The 26,186-nt window shown below is 28.9% G+C and overlaps 1 protein-coding gene across 1 annotated transcript in view; it reads right to left on the reverse strand.

Moving 5' to 3' along the window:
- LOC122528027 (zinc finger protein 423) overlaps window positions 1-26,186 on the reverse strand; it is a 159,066-nt gene that overhangs the window by 94,146 nt on the left and 38,734 nt on the right. Inside the window, exon 4 of the mRNA XM_043652701.1 lies at window positions 13,484-13,555. Coding sequence (XP_043508636.1) covers window positions 13,484-13,555 — 72 coding nt within the window. The remainder of the gene's footprint in view (window positions 1-13,483; window positions 13,556-26,186) is intronic.

The raw sequence follows: 26,186 nt of genomic DNA on the forward strand, positions 1-26,186 counted from the left end.
TTATTTTTCAATTGTTTATCAGTCGTTTTCGAGTGGCAACTAGCGTCACGACGTCTTATATTTCGGGGGCGTTGTACTCTCGCTGACGATGGTGGAAGTGATGCTTTCTCATGGCACTCGGGGGAATTTAGGCGAAAGTTTCACCCTGGTCGGCCCGAGGCGTAAAATCCTTACGGCGCGGCGCAACGCCAGAAACTTTTCACTAGTCCAGACCTCGTTGCCGATTTCGCGTTATCATGTTGTCTTCGAGGTCCCTAGTTATCGTTTCATCCAGGGACAGCCTAAATCGTAGTCGAAGAAAGATCATACTCTTTCGAATCGTTTTCAAAATTATGAGTTAATTAAAGTAAATGAAACGTATGCACGTACTAGTAAGCTTCGTGAATTTTCTGTTTTAAATATTGGATTCTTTAAAATGAATACGAGTATTACTATACTTATGTAGAGTTTCAGCCAAATGAATTTATCTAAATATTTGTCTTATTTATTGTTATACGAGAAAACTTTTCAGGACAAAGTTTCATCATCTCAAAAGCTACATTGAACGATGGAAATAAATTTTTCTCAAGATCATTTTTTTTACAAGATTTCAAAATTAATAATATTTTAAATGGAACAATTTATTTTTTTTTCTAATATCCTTACAGAACATAAAATAAATTCAACTATAGCATTCAAATATACTATTCTATTTATTCTCAAGATATTTGCATTTATAGCAATTGTATTTGCAATTACAAATACATACGCAGCAGATTGAGTTACAAATACATCTTCATACTACAAAAAGTTATATAATTGTAAAAGATCATTTACTGGATCAATAATTTCAATAATATCTGATCTTTATATTCGGATATGAATGTATAATTCGCTCTGGTATATAAATACTTAATAAATTATAGTTACTTCCAGACAAATATCTTGAAATTAGATACTCATGAGAGTTGTTGAATTTATTTTTTAACTTTACGTAAGAATATCGGAGAAAAATATGTATTTGTATATTTAAAAAATCATCAATGACCTATCTCGTAAAAAAAAATGAGAAAAATTTATTTAAGATAATGAAAGTATGTTTCGAAAAATTTTCTCGCACAATAACAAATAAAGCAGATATTTAGGTAATCCAATTTAGTTGAAACACCCTGTATAAATATACTATTATCTACATATATGAAAAAAATTGATGAGTGATTATATCATTTTCCTATAAAGAAGTTCAGAACAATTTAGAAATCCAATTCGATAATTCAAAGAAATTTGAAAACAATTAAAAAATTTAAAAATATGTTTAAGAATTAATTCCATGTCACTAAACTTTGATTTTTATACATATAATCATTACATTATTGTGATCATACATTTCTGAGAAGTGTTTGTATTTGTGATTTTCGACAGTAAAAAATTATTACTTTATATTAATTGAAATTTATAATATAATTTATATTAATTGAAATTTATAAATTTATAATAGAAATTTAATAAATTGAATTATCGAATGATTTACATCTATACATATTTAAGGATTGATAATGTAATATTTTTTCTCAAAAATAAAATAAACAATGTGTAATATTCCAAAATTATAAATTTTCAAGCCACCATGAGTAATTATATAGATTTTATCACTTGTATTAATATTTAATATTTAATGTTAAATTTTTCTTTTCTTATTAAGAAGTAGCAAGTGAGCTATTTAAACTAACGTAAGCAAAAAAAAAAAAAAAATAACAAGTAAATTACATTACATAAGTGAATTATACTTAAAAAAAAATTCCCACTATTCACTATTTATAAAATATATACTGTGTAATCATACAATTTCGTAAAAACTAACCTCGAAACGGAGAAAAAATACCATAAAATCGCGATTCTACCAAGGCGAACAACGATAATTTCACCAGCTAGGAAAAACAGAGAGAACTTACTAGGGAAATTCCCGCGTATCCTTCGCTAAAATATAAGATGTGTGCGTGCGTTACGTGCTGCGCGTGGTTTCGCAGCATTCACGCGAGAAAACTCCCCAGAGAAATAACCGGCTTGTATGTAATGTACGCCAAGGCACTATAAGGGAGTGTAAAGTCAGCACTACCACCCTGCCCTGATGAGGAAGGAGGTAGGAGAAAATAGTTGGGTAAAAAAGGAGAAAAACAACGCGAAAAAATAATAAAGGAAGAAGAAGGCATCGATCCAGTTAGCAGGTGCGAAACGCCATCGACCCTGTTGGCGTACATTTATTATTTTATTAGCACCAGAGACCGGAAGCTGTGAAACAAGAAGCTTCTTGCGAACGGAAACAAGTGGAGGGTGTCAATTTGTTGGATAAAGATTCAAGAAGTGGTATATTACATAATGGTGCGTAGGTGCATAGGTGAATAGGCGCATAGTTCTTGTGATTAACAAGATGGTAAGTGTCTTTTCCTTATTTCTCTTTATGAAGAAATTTGTTTAAAATTGAAAGCCGTATGTAGAAAACATAATAAATCATATTTCCTACTTTTTAAAAACCTTCTTTTTTAATTTTAAAACTCAATATAACGTCAAATAATTCCATATATCTTTCCATTTGAATTAGAGATTAAATGCATATTTTTGTTACTCTCTTGAATATTTAAAACACATCTAAACATTAGTTATGTTTAATTAGAATTAAAATTAAAAACTTAATTAATATCATAGATTTACCAACGATTTACAAAAGACATCTTTAAATCTATCAAATTATTATCTTTTTCAATTCTTTTATTTATTTTTTTTTATGTTATTTTATTTTTTATTTTATGTTGAACCATCATAAGTAACAATAAAAATTAATAGAAGTGGACTTATCTTATTTCTCACTACTTGCACTTCAAATTACATCATATGGATAAATGGATTTAATTTGAATTTTAATCTTATTTATTACAGAAAGAAAATTAAAAATAAAAAATGAAGATAGTGATAATAGTGATTTGAAAGAATTCTATCTAATATTCTGTAAATATACAAATATCCAATTGTTGTACTCTTCTTATTTATTTATTATATCTTTATATCCAACATTAATTGAAATTTACTTGGATATCATTGTTTAAATCTAAGATGATAACTTAAAATAAGCAGACTTTTGTATACCACAGTAAGTGGTCTTAAAACTTTTTTATCGTCTTTCTTAGAAATTTGTATATTTCTAGTACAGTATATCCATTTTTTTATTTTTTTAACAATTGAAAAGTTCAAAATATCTATTTTAAGTGACAAAAAGAAGAATGTAAGAAGAATGTAAACATGAAGAAATTAATTAAAAAGTGGTTAGAAACTTTTTCTTTTTAATTTCCAAATTTGAATAATAATATATGCAAGTAAAATAACAATTAGTGGAGCACAGCGCTACGGAAAATAAGTAAACTATAGATATGATTATACCGTTAGCCGGTAAATCAGAGAACTACTCTACTAGAACTAAAAAGGATTACAAATGTATATCGAGTATTTAAAAATTTCAATTGCCATAGAAAAGAAATTTTCTCTAAATATTTTCTAATAAGAATTTATACATGTATATAGAAGCGATACTAATTGAAACATGCTAATGATCCAATAAAAACCAAATTAATAAATAAAAAATAATACAATAAAAAATAAACAAAAAGCTAATAAAAATCAATAAATTTACGATATAATTAACTCATTTTTCATTAGACATTACAAAAATATCTAGTCACAATTTCATTCTAAAGTAATGCATTACAATTGTCTCATAACTGAGACTTTTAATTAGCTTCAGCCTTATAATTAGAATCTATAAGTCAAATTTTAATTCTTGTTGGAATATCAGAGTGCTCTTTAATTCTAGAATTAAGATATATAATCTATACCAAATTAGTTAAAATAAAAGATATATTTATAAAGTATATAACATGAGGAATGAAATAAGTTTTCATGCTTTTAAGATATTGCAAAACTTATGTATTTTAAGCTTTTAAGATATTGTAAAACTTATTAAAGTTATCAAAAATGAATCGTTACTAACTTTTATAACATTTTCTATAACAAGTTAAAAATTCGTTGTTTCGACTACTTTAATTCCAGTGTTAAGTAATCTAAAAATAGTGAAGATATCATTAATTTAAGAAAATTATGAGTAAAACTCAAAAGAGATTCGTTACATTTTTAGCTTATAAAATTATATACATCAATTAAAGAGCTTAAAAAGAATAATTTAAAAAAAAAAGAAAGGAACATATATCTATCGTATATTTAACAGAATTGCTTAAAACCAATGTCAAGCTGACAAGAAAGAAGTAAAGAGGAGTTAAATGAAGAAAATATGACAGAGGTTAGGTAGTCCAGTTTCGTCAAACTTCCGCCAGCATGAGATGTTGATCAGGCAGGTAAGCTTCGTGACACCGGTCCAACCGGCTGTCAGAACTTTATCGAATAATAAACGAATTAAACAGCGGCGAGGACGATGGGCTGGCGGACATTTAAAGTGCTCGTCCATGTCCACGTCCGTCCTGGCTAATTACCGTCGACTTCAGCCGCGATTCGGAACACCAAATTTCATCCTGGACAAAACAATTTCCACCTAGTAATTCGATCTCACCGATTATTTCTTCGCCCTTCAGTCACCCTGCTTTCATTTCGATCCTTTTTACATTCATTCATAATTTTTCGAATGTCAAGTGAATTTTATTGATTCTTAATATTTGTAAGTTAAATACGTGCAATTTATATATTGCACCATAGGAAAAGCTTTTTGTAAATTTTTTCTTATTTCTTGCAAAGACTTTGTACCAATAATCGATATCAACAATTATCGTGAATTTTCACTCGATATCAACTAGAAAGAGATTTGATAAGAAAGTATTACATTATAAGTTCTGCAAAATTGTATATTTGATTACAGATTCAGTTAATTCCATTTCTAAAAGATTTCAAAATTTTCAATTCTCAGTTTTTACACCTTGTAATTGAGCTTTTATCGAATATAAAAATAATTTTTCAATTCTTTTTTTCTTTCTCTGATCTTTGCCGGAAGATCAGTGATTGACATAATTTTCTCTCGACGTCAATTAAAATAAATCGGAGGAATGTCGATATCATGATAGAAGTTTCGAAAATAGGTAGTAAAATATAAAAGAAGGAAAATTTGAAAATTTCCACTACTTTGAATTCTGTCATTTCTACTTCGATTCTTTTCATCTTCATCCTAATTTTTCATTACAAATTCTGTTGCTTTTCAAACCAAACATTTAATCATAATTCCAACTATCTAAACTGTGTTAGTCTCATTTTGATATTCAGATTCTTAGAATAATTTTTCATTCGGATTTCATAGCAGTACCATAATAAAATGAATTTTATAATTAAATAAAACTCCGTTTACGACGAAAAGCATTAACTAAATTGGAAACAATAAAAAATTGTCTATAATTTAAACCGTTATAACTTTGTGAAAAAAAATCATATAATTTTAGTCTCATTTTAAAATTTTAAACCTTGAGGCTTAAAATCTCTGCTTTCACAATCTAAAGTTCGTTTTTTTCAAAGGTGATTTTACATCATGTAGCGAGTGGGAAAGTAAAGATATTTTTTTTCTCGAAAATTGTAAAAATTCAAACATTTCTAAAAACAATAAACATTTTTTTCATGATTAGATTCATTATGATCTTGAAGACTTTGAAATTTCCTCTTTACAATGATTTTTTAAAACTTGCCGTATGATTTTTTCTTCATTTTATTGAATTTTTAGTATTAGGATTAAATAACCAAATATTGGAATTTCTTGAATTCTATCGCTTTAATTTAATCGCTTAATCATTTAATATTCAAAGTTCAATAAAATGCTCGAAAAAAATCATTCTTCAAAATGATGATGGATCTAGTCAAGAACAAAAATTTTCGATATCTTTAGAAATATTTAAATTTTTATAATTTACTAAAAAGAAATATTTTTATTTTCCCACTCGTTCATGATGTAAAAGTGTCTTTGGAGAAAACAAACTTAGGATTGTCAAAGTAAAGATTCTCTTCTTTAAAATGAGATCAAGTGTATTATTATATAATTTTCTTTCACAATACTACAACAATTTAAATTATCGACAAAATTGTTCATCATTATTAATTCAGTTATGCTTTTTATTGTATTTATCCCATTATTTGAACCAAATTTAGTCAATGAAATTTAGTTGTTTTCCATTTATTTGAATTTTAACTCCTATTATACATATTATACAAGCAAAAATTAACTATTAGAGCCTAAACCTACCAGAATCAATTATATGAACCTCGACAAGTTCGTATAAGCGAAATTTCATTGTGCCAAATTTTGTAAAATATATTGCCAATATCATTTTGTCATAATTAAATAATAGATCGTTATTTATTTATTTGGTTATTTGGTTATTTGATCGTTTGAGTGATTTACGATAAAGACAGTTGTCACGTAATAATGAATGATCAATTTCAAGGTTTCCCATCCAAAGATAAACCAAGGTTAAATTTTCAATATGTCCACCGAGGCTGTTATAGCTATAGTTAACCACTGAACATGTTGAAGAGACTACATCTATGAAGACCAAACTCAAACTTCATCTCTTCAGAAGTGAATTTCAAAATTACTTTCGCATAAAAAATGTAAAATTCAAGATATATATTTTTAAATATCACTGATCTTTCCTAATAACTGTGGTTTTATAAATAACTGACAACCATGTTTTCTAGTTCCAAGAAATTTTAACGTGAACATTAACGAATTTTAAAATATGAAAGCACATTCAAACTTGGAATTCCTCAGTTAATTACAGAACTATAAAAATCTTGAAACTGAGAATTCAATTCCAGAATCCAAATTTCAATATGATCGAATTTCAAATACACGATATTCTTTCAACATATCTTATGTTTTGCAATCGTAACCTTCATCTTGTCACAATCCCAAATTTCTAGCATTTACAGTTATCAATTATTAACATATAACATTATAAAAATTTTACATTCTTTCCTGCTGAGAACAAATTATTTTTTTTTTTACTCTCTCGCTTACATTATTCATCATTCCAACTCTTCGATCTTCGGCAATCGTTACAATCCTTAAAGCCATCCTTCACAAAGGAAAAAAAGAGAAAAGAAAGACAAAACACGTTCATGTTAAAATTCTGTAACCAGGCTGTAAATTGAGCGAAATACAGAGGTCGATTGATCACGAGTAACAAACTCTTTGCTGTCGATTCAATCTCACCTTACCTTTAGAAGTCCTCAAAATGATCGAATTGCAGTTGGAGTAAGTTAATCCGTAGATCGTGAGGATCGACTCTCCGTCCGAGGTACAGATGAACATCCGAAATGTATTCCAAGGGCGGTTTCCAGGACAAAAGTGGAATAGGACTAATGAAAGGGTTAAATTAAGAGTAGAAAGAAGGGAGCAGTTTGGAGCTATATGTTGAACCGAGAGAAACAAGATGAATACTTGTAATCGGAGCAGCTTGAAGTTGCAATGAGTCTCTGGGGTCTGAAGGAAAGAGAAGAAAATCGGGAAGGGTTGAATTGGATGACTGTTGAATTGGATTGACTATACGTTCGAATTGACTACAAGATACGAATTATCTGCAGGATTAGAATACTCGTCAAGTGTCCGGTAAGATATAAAATCAGTTTTTGTTATTGTGAATGGAAGAATTTTAAGAATGCAGATTTATAGAATTCTGGAGAAAATTACTCCAAAACTTTTATTTAACTTAACCCTTTCAATACTTTGCCGAGGCACGTGAATTTCAAAGAATTGTAATGTAAATATATTATACTAAAGTAAAGCATATGAGAATAGTAAATATATATATATATATATTATATAATATATATTAATATATATATTATATTATATAATAAAATAGAGCATATGAGAATAGTAATGTAAATATATTATATTAAAGTAAAGCATATGAGAATAGTATTTTTTATTAATTTTAGTCGATAACTGCTTAATATTTTTTATTATTGGAGATATTTTTTTTCAATCATAAAGAGCATGTTCGAGACTAAAACAACATAACTCCGATAACTTTTCTCACTCAGTTTATCATCGTTAGTTAGGATACATTCTTCGTCACAGGCACTAACGATGAATATTAAATAAACATCAGATAAATATTATTTTACACCTTTCTAACATAATTATTTTATAACATCTTTTTTATTTTCTATAATTAAAATATACAAATTCTATACATACATCTATCTTATTTATTGCAGATATAAATTTATCATGAACTATCGATATTGCTGCGATAAATCTATCCCAAGAGACTTTTTCGAAAACGGTATGATTTAAATTTTTTTTTTTTTTTTACTTTGTAGAAACAAATTTCTACCACTTATGTATGAATACAAAATTGTATTTAAAGGGATAAAAAAACCGAATCAAACCATTTTATCGATCTTTTAACAATATTCCAACAAATATTGTCTCGAGAAAAAAGAAATAAATGGAGAAAAAAAAAGTGAAGAAAAATCTGTAAGTATAAAAAAAGTAGAAGTATAGATAGTGATGGAGCAATTCTAGATAAAATTGAACGCGTTTTTAATGGAAGAAGCAGCAGTGGCGGAAAACGGTGGAGTTGTTTGCCAGACGAGCAAACACGACGGCACTTCTCGAGGGCGTAATCGAAATTGCGGGTTCGACGTCGACGAACGAGTTTCCGCGGAATCGTGATGCGACCACGGTGATTCGATTACCGTCCAGAGCAACACATAGAGATTCTGGCTTTAGTTTCGTTGGTTTGAAGAGGAAGTTGCTGCAGGATAGAGGAGAGTCCTGGCCCGTGAATAAGGCTGAAAGGGGTAGTGGGTTGCCTTTGGCTAGCAGCGGCCATCCCCGGCTAGCTAACGCACTCTTGGGAAGACATAAATGTGTCCCTTCAGTGGCATACGGCTACTCGTTCTGTGTGTCCTTGCCGAAAGGCTACAATTCTGCCACTCTTTGCACCAAATTTTCCTTCGTGTATCATAGAAATGTGTCTAAGAATTTCTCTTTCCTCTTTTCATCTCCTTTCTTTTTTTTTTTTTTTTTTTAATTTTTTCCAACTTTACCCTTTCGCGTTTTTTTTTTTTTTTTAATATTTTTAGAGAAATTGTTTGGTCAGTTCGTTTTGATGATGTAAAAACTTTAGACTTTAAACTTTCCATTTTATTTCTTCAATTCTGATTTTTTAAAATCAGTTCATTTGGATAAGGTAAGACAATTTTACCTTTTTAATAATATATATAAATATAAATATAAATATAAATATATATTAAAGCTTTCTCTTAGGAAAAGCATGAATGATGCTATTTTTCTTCATAAAATTGGTGTTTTGAGTAATTCTGACTTGTTAAAATTGAATAATTTCAATGCTCTTACTATTTGACTATTTTTAGGGCTCCTTTAGTTATTAATTCATCTGTGTATCAAGATTTGAAAAATCTGAATTCCTGGTGACTTCTTTAGACAATAACTTTGATCTCATGATTTCCGACTTTGATGTAGATCATAAGCATTGAGATAAGCAATTTTCCCTTAATTAATGTCGGTATTATATATGTTAATTTTATTATTATCTATTCATATATTATTATATTTTTATATATTTATCTTTCTTTTCTTTTTTTGTAGTAGTAATAAACTTTATTTCGGCATCAGAGCTGAAATGTAGACTTGGTGTACATATTTTCCTCTTTTCTCATTCACTCGTTTCTCTCACTCATTCCAATGCTGTTTTACAACGCTGTATTTAAAAAAACTATATTACTTCGACTATTTTAAATTTTACATACATTTTACTTCTGTAAAACTTATTTTTTATTTTCTTATCTATTTGCTTTGGTTTTAATTTTTCCTGATTTTTGCACTTTTCTCTTTAGTGTATATCTTCTTATTGCCTTCTCTCTCTTGCCAGTTCCCTCTTTTTCCTTACCATCTTCAGCCATCTTTCTACTTTCTCATCTCTCCTGCCGCTAACCACTTTCTCTTCCTCTACCTCTCCCTTAGTCTCTTTACAGTCTCTCACCAGGTGTTCGATTGTTCCTGGTGCCTCATTGCACAGGTTGCACTTCCTCTTCTCTTCCTCTTCCCAGAATCTATTTCACTTTTCCATATTTCCGCACTTTACTTGTGCCATCAACTTTTGGCTGCCTCCTTTTCCCAAGTACTCAGGGAGCCCTACCGTCGTTATGTGCTTATACCTTTTATTGTATCATGATTTCTAAATCTTGTTGTACTGTATTTGTCCCTGTATTTCTATCGTATCTTCTTAATTTTTCGACTATTGTCTTGGCATCTTTCTCTCGTATTCTTTCCTGCTCCAACCCCAACATGCTCCAACCCCAACATGCTCATTCCATTCTTTTTTAGGTATTCTTCCTTTTCTTTCCCACCTTTTTGTTTTCTGCTTTCCTTCCTCCTTTTCTTTCAGACATTCCTTCAACAGTAGTCTTCCTGTCCCTTCTCTTACTTTCTCTTCAAACATTTAGGCTCTGTTTGCCGCTGCCACCCTTACTTTCGTTCTCTTCGTTTCCTCCAAGACAATATATTCTGGTGTTCTGATGTCCAGTCCTAGTGTCCATTTAATGTACTTTACATTTAGTTTTTCGACATTTGCTCTCTCCTGGTATCCCCATAGTTCAGCACCATATAGCAAAACTGCCAAAACCAGTCTTTCAAATAGGAACATTCGCATCTTGAAGTCTGTCTTAAATTTTCGTTCCCCTATTCCCCAGACTTGATTTAAAACGACACTTGCCCTCTTTATCCTTTCTTCGACAGGCCTTGTCATGTTCCCATTTCTTTGGAATACTATCCCTAGGTAGCTGAACTCTTTTACCACCTCTAGTTCTTCCCCTTTCCATTTCCATCCCTGTTTCTGCCTTCTGCTTCTTCCTTTTCCGAATACCATTATTTTCGATTTTTTCACGTTCAGTGTTAGATCCTTTTTGTCTAGATACCTTTCCAAAATCTTCATCGACCTTCTCAGCTCTTCCTCGCTAGTTGCCAGTACTACTACGTCATCCGCGTACGCTAGGGAATAAAATCTGTGCTTTCCTACTGCGACCTATCTCTCTATTTGACCCTTGCCCAGTTCCTTTTCCATTTCCGCCATATATATTGTAAACAGAGTCGGACTAAGCGGGCAACCTTGTCTCAATCCAATTCCTGTCCAGAACTCTTCTGAACTCCTTCTTTCCTGCTCTTACCACGTTCCTTGCTTCTTCATACACTTCCTCTCTATCAGGCCTTTCTTTATTCTGCAGTTCTCCATACTTCTCCTACACAGTTTGTCTTGCTTTGCTGTGTCGAATGCCGCTTTCAGATTGTCAAACATTGCATATACCTTTCCCCCCGTTTTCTTTTTCTGTATTATCTTTTGTTATTGATCTTAAAGAAATTCTTCCCGTAAGAGTTTTTCAACAGAAAATTTCCTTTCTGCGTTTCAGTACTTGTTTAGTTTTTTAGAAGAATCATTTCATAAATTAATTTGACCGGTAAAGTGAAGGCGATTCTTTTCCTATGATTTTCGTTCATTTTGTTACTCAAGGAATGAAACTGTAATTATTTTTAGATACACCATAGAAATACATCGTTGAAAAATGATGTATTGAAAATCTTCTCTTCTCTTTTTTTTTTAAAGAATATTATTTGTTATATTCAAATATATCGTGATATGATACTTGTAGAATAATATGATATTTTCAATCCTTATCATAGAACTTACTCGTTCTTTTATTTGTGTTCCACTTACTGATAAAATAAATTTTTGTTCTCTTTCTCTATCTTTTTTTTATGAAAGTAAATTATTATTTAGTGAATTTATTTATATTTAAATAGTTAATATTTATATTTAGATAGTTTTAATTCAAAACTATTTATATTTATATTTTTCTATTTTATATTTTCTATTTTTATATTTATTTATATTTAGATAGTTTTCTATGACTTGTAATCCTTAGTTGATTCTCTTAATCGAAAGTAATATTTCAGGAAATTAATTCTACTAGTAATCTAATTCACGTATATTATGGAATATTAAATATTAAAAAGTATTAAGTGTCGTAAAATAGACATCAAATTGAACTATTATACATATTATCCACGAGATGTGAAAAATCACGTAAGAAATAAATGAAAAATAGATCAAGTTGTTCGAAACCACATATTTGTTGTTTATAATTGTTGCTTATAATTCAAACCAGGTATTGCTGATAATAGAACACTTTGAATTCTTGTTACAATACTCAAAACTCGAGAGAATACATACATGTAAGCTCCCATTTACAAAATCATTGTGCCAAATCAATCAGACGAAATAGTTTAATAATTGTGTCTGTGACAATATTCCTGTAAGCTAATAATGAACTTGGGAGATTTGAAAAGTAAAACTGAGTCAAACCGAACTGTATTCTCTGTTACTCCCTATGTAATCGAATTATGTAAGCGTATGCACGACGAATTTGTGGAAACTCATACTCGTATAAATCAAATTTGCAGGAAATTTTGCAACTATTCCCTCGAGCCTGATAAAAGTCTTTACATTTAGTACTAAAAGATCATATTTAAAATTGATTGATGTTAGACACGCGGAAGAAATATTGAATAGCGAGAAAATAAAAGTGAAAATTCAAGATTACATTTGGTGAGATTTGAAGAATAATTACTTAATACTACATACATATAAATAAAAGTTGAAAAAAAATTCGAATTTTTATAATATATTAAAAAGTTTCAATAATGACGAATTCTAAATTCGTGAGATTGAATTCATATACAATGAGAATTCTTTTGTTTTATTTAAAAAGATAACGTTGAGTGCTAATAAATTCCAAAATTCGAAATTTCAAATATGTACTAAGCATTCTATGAAATTAATGTATTCTAAATTAAATTAATCTTTCAAATTATGAATAACGAAAAAGATTTCGAATAAAATCAATAAAAAGTCCCAATATCTTTCAAACTTCATCCCCTGTTATTTAGTCTTATATTTTATATCATTTCTTTTACAAAATAGTAATTTCATTAAAATTCCATTAAACTTCAAACTTACAATTTCTTATTTTTTTTGTCTATATTATTTAATTTGTTAAATCCACATCGCTATAGTAAACAAGAAAAGATATAAATTGTATCAAATTCTTCACTTCACTTTTTCGTTTTGTCGGTTTGACTCAAATTTTCGTTTAAAGCATCTCCTGAATTCTTTCGTCTAAAAAATTTAGCCCGAGTCGAGAAGAGCGAAAGTGAGAAACAGAAGAGGGAGACAATTCTCTTTATTGTCATAGCTTTCTGTTTCTTAGAATCTCCTTAAGTTATCCGAGATTTTCACGGCTTTCCTCAAAAATCTCTGCTTCACCTTCTCTCAATTCATTTTCCATCGACTCCTAATTGCGTCAAAAGTTTTACGTAAAAGCGCAGTTACATTTGTTGTTAATAAGAATGAAAATAATTGTACGAAACTTTAAAACTCACCACTGTCGAGGCTGTTCTGATTCTCCAAATCTAGTCCTTGAACTGATGATGGTCTTTCTTCTTGCATATATTCTGGAACAGAGTATTTTTCTTAGTAATTCTTACTTTCAACTTCACATCAATACTTTTCACAGAATTCAATTCATCAAAATTAGAAAGAGTAAAAAGTTATATACAATTAATTCATTCAAACAAATTATAAATTTCCATAAAATTACTCCTAAAGATATCTGACTTCCAAACTTGCAATTTCTACTGCAAATTTATATCTTTATGAAGAAATATTTAATAAATTAAATTCTTTGAAAGATATCGACATTGAGTTAAAAACAAAAGTTGGATAAAAACTTTTGTTCGATGACATTATGAAACTTATCTCCCAAAATCTCCGACCAATTCTTAGAATTGTCATATTTACCAAACTTGATAAAAATTTTTTAAACCGTCCAATATCCTTATCCCTGCGCTTTGTGATCGATACGCGTGTGACAGACGAGAAAAAGAAAAAAAGGGAAAAAATACCCGATCGCGAATACAGAAAAGAAAAGAGGATGAGGATATCGGTGGTTGTTTCGTACAAGTTACGCTTAAAGTTGCGCATACTCCGGTGGGAAATTTGAATTTTGGCCAGTTTTCCTCGACCAGCTGGCCCAAGGTGGTTCGGTCTCCTATGCACAGGAATGGGCTATGGGAGCCAATATCACCGGAGTATGGCTCCCATGAGATAGTCGCGGCTCTTTTCCACCCTTTCTCGTATTATATCCATCCGTATAACAGAAAGGGTCGAAAGGACGTTTATCGTGCTATCCGTCGTGTATCTAAGTTCATTCTGCTCGATCGCCTGAAATCCCATGAAATTTCAATAAACTCCCCTATTAGCCTCTGTATTGACGAGAATTACACCACTGGATTATATGAAATGAAATATAATTGCAGAAAAAATCGGACATAAATCGTCGAAATTGATGGAATTTAAGTGCTTGAATCTCTATGCTATGGTACTCGGTTATAGTTCACCAAAGAATTCAATTTTAACCCTTAAAGTATTATACAGATAATCTTATAATCAGCAGTAAAATATTGATTTATTTATAAGAGATTCAAATAGCATAACATGCTACAATGTAATGAATAAATATATTTATCATTTGATATTTATATTTATAAGTGAATAGATATATACATCAAAATATATATGTTTATTCATCTCTATTTATTCTATCATCTTCATTTGATATTAAACTTTTAGACTCTTTGCAATTTTGAACAGTCAAAGTTTTAATCCATCTGTTGATTAAAAATCTAAAAATTAGAATTTCTTTCTGTGTAGAAATCGACAATAATATCTAATATCTATCGAGTAATATCTACGTAGCTAAAACTTTCTTTCAGTGAAGAAATCGATAATAACATTTAATATCTATCGAATAACATCTAATTAGTACAATATAAAATGCAAAAAGAAATTAAAAAAATTTTTTTAATCAAATTAAAATACGTATATAATAGATATTAAAAAATATATTGTTACGAATAATTGTAAAAATAGTTGTAAAGATCAATTACATAGGATGAAAGTTAAGGTAATTTAGAGTTTTTATCCCTTTCGTGAATAAGAAAAGGGTTATTCGAAGCTGAGACGATAATTGTATCAAATAAAATGAAATTAAAATGCTAAGATGAGAGTTTCGCAAATTGATAATTAATAAAATATTTCTTAAGAAAAGGAATCGTCGAGACTATTTACATTCTAATAATTACGTGTAATTGAAAATGAAATTGATATATTTATCTGGTAATACAATAATTAAAAAATTAATTTGTATTTTTTTCATAGTTTCACGTAACTCTCGTATGATTTTCATATGTATTTCATAATAGAAAGAAAGTCTATTTAAATGTGACATACTAATTCAAATAAAGGATTCATAAACAAAGCTAACAAAGAAAAATTTGCAGAAACAGGGAAACTTCAAAAATTTGAAAAAAATTCAACATCCATATGAAGGATTTATCACAAATACATATGTAGTCATTCTTACCGATCTCATCACAAAGAGTAATCACTCTCTCTTCAAATTGCAAAATTCTGTCCTACAAAGGAGGAGAGGGAGAAAGAAGTATGTGCAATGAAGATATTTGCAATTGTATCTTGCAGGAAAGTTGGTTCGAAAGTTAATTATTTATTCAAAAAGGAAGATAATTCATTGATAAGAACGAAACAAAGGAGAATCGCAAGAGGCAAAGTAGCAAGGAGAAGGTGTGCATTCAAGCTTGTGGAATTATCATCGCTCATAAGTCATGGACGGTGCGAAACGTTGCAGCAAACGCAGTTCGTGGTTTCAGAGAAGAGATAACTCGTATAAATAATCCGGAAGTCCGCGGTGTACAATAGTCTTTTTTTACGAGTATGACTTTTGGGAGTTCCAAGGCCGCGCTTGGGACACTGTTGGTAATCAGTTTGTCGTTGCCACCGAAATATACTACGTGAACGACCAAAGAGAACAGAAAACACAAAAAAAAAAAAACATTTCACTTGGTGGAATTTTAGATTTCTCATTACGTTAATAATGTAGGATAACGTGCTCGTGAGTCTATTAAAAAATTTCCGATTTTTCAAATCATCTTTTTTTTATATCTTTTCATACTCTTTAGTGTAATCACAGTATATACGTATATAATCATAATATACATATATAGTCATAAATATTAAGAAACTTATTAAAATTATAAAACTGTAACAAGTTTTGCTTTATTTGGTATTTTATATTATAAACCCGATACAATACAAACGAAATAACAGATTTATAATAAAATAATTAAAGAGTAAAAGCAATGAAAAACATAATAATTAAAGAGTAAAAGCAATGAAAAACATAATAATTAAAGAGTAAAAGCAATTAAAAAATATTTGTATTTAATGTTATCGGTGGATTGTGAATTTTTATGTAATTTTATATTTTTATTAATATAGGTAGATAAATGAAAGACAGATCTACAGATTTTTTTACTAAATACTACTTTTTTTACTAACAACTGCTTTATAACAAATACATCTTTATTCTTTTAAATTCTTTATTCCATAAATGCGTAAAAAATTGCAGTCATATCATCATGTCCTCTAATATTTCTACAGTTAGAATAATAAGATGATAAAAATGTCATTACTATTTTTAAAAAATCATGAATCACAATATTTGTTCTTCCAGATTAAATCTTTTGTATTAGCAAATATCTTAATCTATTAATTTAAATGTAATAAATGTTTTAATTTATTCAACATCCTTATGTATGAACTTCTATTATTGAGAAATGATAAAAATAATTTTGAAGAAAAATGAAATAAAACAAAAAAATAGAAAGTTCTTAAATCAAAAAATTGTTAAATCCAAAAGATTAGTAAGAGTTATTATGATTAATTTTATCTTTCTCATTTAGTAGATCAATATCATATAATCAATTTTTCTCACAATTTCAAATGAAAATCTTTGCCCTTCTCTTCATTTTCCTTCTAATCTTTTCAAATAATTTCCCAGAAATAACTCTATTAATATCAGAAATACACTTTTTCAATTCTAAAAAAAACCTACCACTACTCTCTTCAATCCACGTGGTTACAATTGTCACATGTGTAGATTTCCCTATCAGTTCCTCCAATTTTAATTTTGCAAAAGAATTTTCACAGAAAATGAAAGTAATTGATGTCAAAGAGTTTCTTCAATCTTATACAGTTCAATCTCCCCAATCCATAAGCAACTAAAAATTTAATTAATCTTGAAACAATGGAGATTTCTCTATTAAAAGTTTGATTTCATACATCCTCTTAAATTAAAAATATTGTCATATTTTCTCTACGATCGTCGACATACTACAACACATTTTTTTTAACCCAAAAAAAGATGTGAAGTAAGATTCAACACAATCGACAATTGTCTTTGCGCGAACGCGCATAAATTTTGGCAACGCGGCGCTCGAAGCTGTTGGGAACCGGTTTTGGTTTTGTATTAGCATGTAACTCCGGCAGGAGTTGAAGTTGCGATGGCTTGTGGGTGGCTGGGCGAATGTAGGGAGGGTAATTACCTCCTTGGGGAGTCTCCCTCCGTTCGCATAGCCGGCAATAGCCCCAGCACGGGTACAGAGGCTTCCCACTGCTCCCAGTGGTCCCGCGGGAACGTCCCAGTGATTCTCATTCTGCTGGTTCTCATTCGACCTAAATTGGATTTTATCATCATGCGCGCGCGTGCGCCAATTCACCCTCGATTTTCTTCCTTTTGTCATTTTAGTCAATCGTTTTACATATTGATATAAGTTGATAATGAAAATCAGGTTGGATTTTTGTATGAAACTCTTTTGAAGATTAAACTTAATAGTTCCAGGAATAATTATGAAGGTATGTGTGATAGAAAATTCGTTAATTATTGCAAATGTGAACTTCCAATTTCAATAGTCCTGAAATATGTTACTAGGGACGTGATTCCCTATAACTTTCCCCTATAAACGAGAGAAGGAGATATTTGTAAAAATGTTTCTAAATGAATAAGCTAGACTCAGGCAACAACATTGTGAATCCTTTGAAATGATTAAAATAACACGTGATTCTTCATGAAAATAGTTGTCCAAGAAAGGAAAGGAATGTTACCCAAACGTAACTTTAAAAAGTGTAAACTTCAAAATATTTTCAATTTTACAAAATATCAAAATTATATTTGTGATTATTTTGAAAACTAAAGCCTAGCGGCGATGACATATATGTATATATGTAGAAGTCATTCAAAATCATGTCCCATACCTACATATTAAGCCCAAAGATAAAAAATTTGTTTTTTTTTTTAAATGATGGGAATAATTTTAATGGCGATGATAATAATGAATATTGAAATTAATAATAATAGTAGCGACTATAGTAATAATAATAATTGTTTTCGAAACAAGCAACAATGATTCTAAGCATAATAGCATTGCGAATAAGAGCGATAGAGATGATGATGAGAATATGGTTAATTGTAACGATAGTTATAACGATAATAATTGATTATAATCGATTATAATATTGATAACGGTCACTGTGATGTTAATAGAGAAAATTAAAAATAATTATGATAATAATGACAGTGATAGTAGTAATAGCGATTGTAATGATAATGATAGATAAAAATGGTAATTACACCAGTACTGAAGATAATAGCGATAGTAATTTATGATGATAACAGTACTGAAGCTCATAAATGATAACGTTGATAAAAGTAATTGTGACCTTGATAGTAAATATCAAAGATAACGATGAAAAAGATGATGATCGTAATAACGATGATAGTTGTAAAAGTAACTGTGACGATAATAGTGATATCAAGATATTATAGTGATGATAATATCATACGCCATGAATCGTAACAATAATGCTATTGTATCAAAGATAATTGCAACGCTGATGATGAAATATTTTTGTTTAAATGATTTTACGAAACTTTTTAAACACTTAAATTAATTAATGGGTGTCAAATTATAATTATTTGACAGTGTGTGAGTTTCTTATTTAGATGACATAATTAAACAGATATAATAAGTTAGAATTACGAATTGATGATATTACGAGACATGCTTTCTATTCGAATCTTATCAGAAAGTTTAATTGCCGAGACGTCTCATGATGGATATTAAACTCGAATTACTTAAGCCTAATTAAACTCGTTTTATTAATTAATTAATCTTCGTCGTAACTTTATAGTTATTTCAAACAAGATGTTTTATTAATTATTCCGCAGACTAACAATCCAACTTCTATTTTGTCAAAATCAATTTTCATACAATGTTTTATATATTCATTCATGATTCATTCTGAAAACAATATAAGAATCTTTAAAGTGAGACTTCTTTTAAAATTTATCCAATTACACTGCATTACGAGTTAGCCAAAAATTCCAACTCGCATATATGAAAGCATAACTTCATTTTTGCTCCATTAAATGTTACATCTGATTTTTTACAGAAAATCTAATTTTTATTAACTTAAATACAAAAATTAAACATTTAATTATATAGTATAATGTAATTACCTTAAATACAATAAAGTACAAATTATAATATATAAAACCAATCAACAATATAATTTGATACATTCAGACAAATGAATTATATCAGTAGGATTCACACAATATTTTCGCTATTTTCAAGTTTTCCACTTTTAGAATTTCTATCCAGTTTCATTATTTGAACGAATCGAATGTCAAAAGATCAATGAGTGATAAAAATTAATAAATGAAAATAAGAACGTCAAAGTTAAGTATAAATATAGGATAATTATTGAGATTTTATGTGTACGACAAATTAAATAAAAATAGATACAATTTTACTTTCTAAATGAATTAAAAATCTTTTCATTCTACTACTATCTCGTCTCATTATAGCAATATGTAGTATAAAATATATACTACATATTATAGTATAACCTAACATTACGTTATACAAAATATTCTGGTACCAAAAAAAGTATGATTCTATGTAAAAAAAATAAAGTGAAAATAAAAAATAAAAATGTTATTTGTTAAAGATTTCATTTTCAAAAAATGAAATTTGAAAATTTGTCAAGTATACTTGAGCTTGGCTGGATAAGAATAGGAAATTAAAAGGAAATTATTCTATCTATGAAAATAAGTAAAAAAAATAAATAAATAAAATTTTTCCACCTAAAGTCCCGTTTTCAAGAAAATTCGAATATACTTAATCGAGATTCGAGTTTATATATTATATACACTTGATAAATTTTCAAATTTAATTTTCTCAAAAATGAGAAAAACTGTATTCTGCTTTTCTGATTTTTCTTATTACTACAATAATTTCCTGTTGATTCCTGTCCAGTTAAATTAAGATACCTCTATTTAATAAATTCGAAACTTAATTTTCTCGAAATTAATTTCCAATTAGAAACACAATTTTATAACATATATAGATATTCACGCAATTGTAACAAGCTATATTTTTTTTTTATCTGTTGTAAGAAGATTTAAAAAAAAAAGGTGAATGATTCGAGCTGAATTACATACTTATGGATTTTTTGTACAAATACCATTGTATATTTTATAATTACATTATTTTTTCAGATAGAAATTTCCCTTTTCTTACATATATCATATCGTCTCGACATTGCACGTAAAAACTATTAGGTTCTACACTAACATGATCAAAAAATGACTAGTTTAAAAGATACTTTAGCTTCAATTTTATACAAGTTGTTTTATGGAAAATAAGAAGAACAAAGTTGTGAATTTTCTTTTTTACATAGAATGGTGAAAGTATTCGGTGCATATATATATAAAAAAAAAAAACAAGAATGTAAATGCATTATTCACAAAAATATATAATTGTCAATATATAGTCAATTTTGCGTCTTTCATTTTCTTTTTTACAATATTTCTTCTAAGTTCAAGCAAAAAAAAAAAAGAAAAAATATGACTTTAGATCAATATTAATTAATTATAAAATATGACTTAATATCAATAAGATGTTCGAAGTAGGAAAGTACATTATTACATTGAAACAGGATTGAACCAAACGAGTATAAAACGATAAAAATATTCGATTCAATTTACTAACATACATCATCCAGCAATTTAGAAATCCTGTGAAATCTAGTACTCAGATTATCCTCGGCATTGGTAGAAATCTTGCAATATCCCAAAGACACTCGACGTACAGTGTCAACGGCACATGCCACTGTTAAGGGCAAGCCAGTTCCCTAGGGAATGGGATAAACAATACCAATAGGCTAGCCAGAGTCACCCTTCGGCATTCTACGAAGATGTCCTGTGTGCCTGGTGTACGTCCTTTAACCTTCCTAACCTTAACAGCTCGCGATAAAGGAGTCTAGGCCAAGGGAGAAACGAAGGAGAGAAGAAGAGAAAGTATACCTTGGGGAAAAGTTTAATTTCTTTCTGAAAAAGATGGCTGTTCCTTGTACTTTGTCACCGCACAAGGATCGCCTGTTTTCCTCGTCTGTGCGCAACTAAACGAGATTGTAGTAGCCTCTGTATATTAGACAAAGATCTTGCCTGTGTGTATGTGCGTGAACATGTGTTATATAGATACAGATACTGGTGGCTTCTATAGGAATTAATTTGACCGGATGTCCCTGCTGGGACGTCTCCGTAGACTTGAACCGTTTGCCCGCGACGACTTTTCGAAACCAACGAGATCGCGGATGATTTGATAAAGAAGAATGATAAGTAAGTATGTTAGATGAAGTTTGAAGGATTTTACAGTGAAGAAGATGGTAAATTCATTGACGTAGTTTATGTGAAATTAATGTGCATTGAGAGAAGTATGAGATAATGATAGATAGCGATTTGTAGAATTCAAAGATATAGTGAGAAAATTACGAAACAAAATTTAGTGAAGTATTAAAAATGTTCAAATTTCCCCATTTGTACGAAATCTTTCACAACTTCAACGACTTCTAGCCACGTTCCAAACAGAAATTTATCTCAAATAAAACATAAACAAAAATTTTCTAAGTTCGTAGACAATCGAAATTCAAATAATAAACTAGCAAGTGTTTTGAGAGAAATTTAAATTACAATATAATTTTAAATTGCATTCAACAATTTACTCCAAATATTTCAAAAATGTAGCAAAATCAATTTTCGAAAAATTTTCGTTCAAAGATAACACTGTTCATAAAATTTTTTAAATATAATAATTAGACTATAAATGTTCATGCACTTAAAATATGTCGAAATATGCAATTAGAATATGCAAAATGTGAAAATATGCACATTTACATATGCAGAAAAAATAATAACGTATGCACATTTGAATTTACTCTAGTGACATTGTTTCTATGAGCTCAATAACTTTTGAAAAAAAATAAAAATATTATTGAAATATTGAAAAAAGTTACTTTTACCTTTAAAAATTGCAATTATTTATAATATGGTTTTAAATTCAAAATTCTTCTTCAAAACTGCATTTCATTTTAATATAATTATTTCTTCAATATTTCCAGATATAATCTTTAAATTTGTTTGTTATTATTTAATAATTGTGTTGAATCGATTAATTAATAGGAATTAATAGGATTGGTGGTCTCGAGTCTTTTCATATTCATATCCATGGGTAAAGTTTCAAAATAAATCTTTATAAAGGCTAAATTTTGTCCAAATTGTACATCTCAAAACACATTCTGTGTTAATTTAAAGCTAGAGCTACATCATTCAATCAAAAAAGTAAATTACTTCTTGCATATCCTTTAAGTAAATGGCAAAATATGGTTCTAGTCACATTCCTCATCTAATTAGAATCGGTTCAGGTAGTACTTTTCTTTTATACAAAGATTTCTTTTATTCTATGCAAAGTGGTGTTTTCACAAATATCTTTTTAACTGAATGAAAAAAAAAAACGAAAGAAAATTTGTTCTGTAATTTTGTTTAACCCGTGTAATTATATATGTTGAATCATGTTTGGATAGAATACTTTCAAATTTTTGACAAATTTTCATCATGTATATAGTTGCATCTATCACAAGGATATTCTCTCTTCTAGCCATATATTCGTATGGCAAAACGAGTTATACATGCAAAATTTGTCTCACTTATTTCTTTGCTCGAAAGTAAATGAGATACCGAGATTTCATTTTCGCATATTTTTCTGATAATCAAATTTGCTACAGAGACTAATTTTATTTGTGATTTCGTTCATAGAAATTCATACGTAGTTTTCAACAATACGGTTTACTTTATTTGATTTAGCCTATCATCGTCTAGATAATTTCTGCAAAGAGTTTTTCTGTCAAAAAAATAATTTGAGTCATATATTTGATAAAAAAATTTCGCCATGTGTCGTTATCAAGACTTATCTAAGTCACGTTTACAGCAACCATAATTGTACAATTCATTTTTCTTTGTCACTATTCCCTTCTCTTTTATTATGGATTGTTCCACATTATGTTCTTCTTGAATTTTCTTTCTGTGACTAAGAGTATTTAAATTGCTGCATCAATTATGATCTTCTCTGAACAGCAAATCTCTTTTTCAAGTATTTTATATTCCACAATTTTTCCATCGTTCATAAAACTGTTATCTTTCGTTTGAATAATTCACTATTAATATACGACTCTTTCTTGCCTTAGGCATCTTTTTTTACTGTTTGAAACACTAACTTCATAGTAGAAAATTTTTCTAAAATTTTTAATATTCGAACGTATCGCAGATATTCGCAGAGATCATAGTTCTCGAAATTTCCTAAACTTACTAATCAACGGCCAAAATTTTCAATCGATCACAAATAGCCAATCAATCACCAATCATTCAAATGTTTCAAAAACATAGCAAGATCAATCTTACAGAAATTTCTAACGGTCGAATGTACCGCGCGTATCGATCGAGGTCATAGTTCATGAGCAGAGATGAACCATAAAGCGGTGCACACACCTGTGCGTCGTAAACGTGACATGTTCATGCTCACCCCTGATCTGCCTGAAGGTTGACCTGATATACTCAATTAGTCGAGGAATTAGCGTGACTGCGATCTCGAAATTATTGCACCGGCCAGTGTCTTTCGACGTGCACTCATCCAACGAAAGGGTGCTTCGCGACTTCCCCCTCTTTCTTTCTCTTTCTCTCTCATATGTCTGCCTCGCCGCGCGGTACGTTGTGCTAGGGTGATTTTTCGCGAAATCGAATTTCACTGTCGATTCAATAACGCTACGACTGTTTCCTGTTTGTTTCGAGCAAACAAAATCTAGCCCTGGTGAAATTTGTGCAACTGACTGGCCGACTTGAAAACGAATTTATGTTCAGTCGATGTAACTAGTTTTTAAAGTAAGCTTTAATTCTGCTTCAACGTTTCTTTACTATAACGAGGCAAATTTTTGATATTATTTGATATACTTTTACGGATCGTATCTAATATACCACTCACTTGAACAAGTATATTTTTTAATTTTTTTAAATATTGTATATCAGATATTTTAAATAATTCATAGACTATATACAGGGTGTCCTACGTAACACTTTTCACGATTTTTCAAGTACTTGCGATAATCGGACAAAAAAATGTTTTGAACAAAAGTTGATCAGTTTTCGACTGGCTGTATAGTGCAACAAAAAAAATTTCAAAATATTTTTTCTTTTTATAACTGTCAAGGTTACCTTCGTTTGTTTAAATGGCACTTTATATTTTTGATAGTATTGCGTGGGATACCCTGTATAAAAAAAATTTAAAAATATTCAGAAATTAGCTAAAATTAGAAAATTTAAAAGAAAGATATAATAAAGGGTAAAGGATTATAAATTTTTAGTAAAAATATATACATTTTTAATACTTCCAATTATTATTATTATATTCTAAAGATATTAATTTTAATAAATATTATAGAAAATTGTCAATAAATATTTTGAATATTATTCTCATAATTCTATGTCTTCGATGTAATTTGATAGTAACATTAAAAAAAAAAGTCATTTAACAATTTTTCATACGTACATATATATATATATATATATATCTTAAATTTGAAATTCTCTGACAAGAAAAGTTCTTTAGTCATCTTAATTACTATCACATGAAGTATGAAATACGATGGGAAGGCACAAAAGGATCGTATCTAATATACCACTCACTTGAAATGGCGTTACAGTCCAAAGAGAGAAAGATTAGCATAAAGTTAGCAGAGCATTTGATACGTATATGTTCACGCGAAAGTTAAGTTGGCTCGTGCTACCGGCCTTCAAGTCCCAAGATACTCTGTTCCAGTTTCGTCACATTTCGATAGTAGCTTAATACCGTATTCCGACATCATCGACACCACTAGACAGATTCTGGCTCTTCACGAATTTCATGGATATTGTTCTAAATTCATAAAAATTAATCTGTAACTTCTAAAGTCACTGTTTCATGAAAAGATTCTTATTTCCTAAAGTTTCTAAAATTTATAGAAATCAGAACTATTAGAACAAAGTAGATTTGAATCTACTTGAAACTTTGATTCAAATGTTACTTTTGATAAAAAGAGTCTTATTTTCTAAAATTTCTTAAATTTATGGAAATTACTTCAGATTATACAAATAACGATTAGCTCCGTTTTACAAATGTTAATTATGTTAATAATTATGTTAAAATGTTAATTAAATGAAAAAAAACTTTTCGAACTTTCTTAACTCGTACATTTCGAAATTTCTTAAATTCGTAAAATTATTTTTACATATTCAATCACTCTCATTATCACTCTCATCTTATTAAATTTCACAAATATTATTTGAAATTTACGAAGATTAATATCTGAACTCTAAAATGTGTTTCATAAAAAAAAAAATAGAAATTATAATGAAAATGATAAACACTTTTAAAATTAAAATTTTATTTAAAAAACTTGTGCCTCGAAATGTTATAAATTATTAAACATTAATAATAGTTGACGTACTTTACTGTAAATTATTGTTACTATTATTTTAAAATTTATGAAATATTTAATTTATAATAAATAAAATGAATATTTCTATGCACCAAAGAAACCTCAAATTCAAAAATTTATATATATATATATATATATATATATTAAAATTTAATATTAGAAAACTACTTTATATATATAAAAAATATATAAAGAAAAAATATGTATATCGGAAATACTTAAGTATATTAAAAAATCTCCAATTTTATTCAAAATAAAAACTGTCATTCTTAATAAACTCCTTAAACTGTCAAATCAAAT

Source organism: Frieseomelitta varia, unplaced genomic scaffold (genome assembly GCF_011392965.1).
Source record: "Frieseomelitta varia isolate USP_RPSP 00005682 unplaced genomic scaffold, Fvar_1.2 scaffold_244, whole genome shotgun sequence".
Classification (NCBI taxonomy): domain Eukaryota; kingdom Metazoa; phylum Arthropoda; class Insecta; order Hymenoptera; family Apidae; genus Frieseomelitta; species Frieseomelitta varia.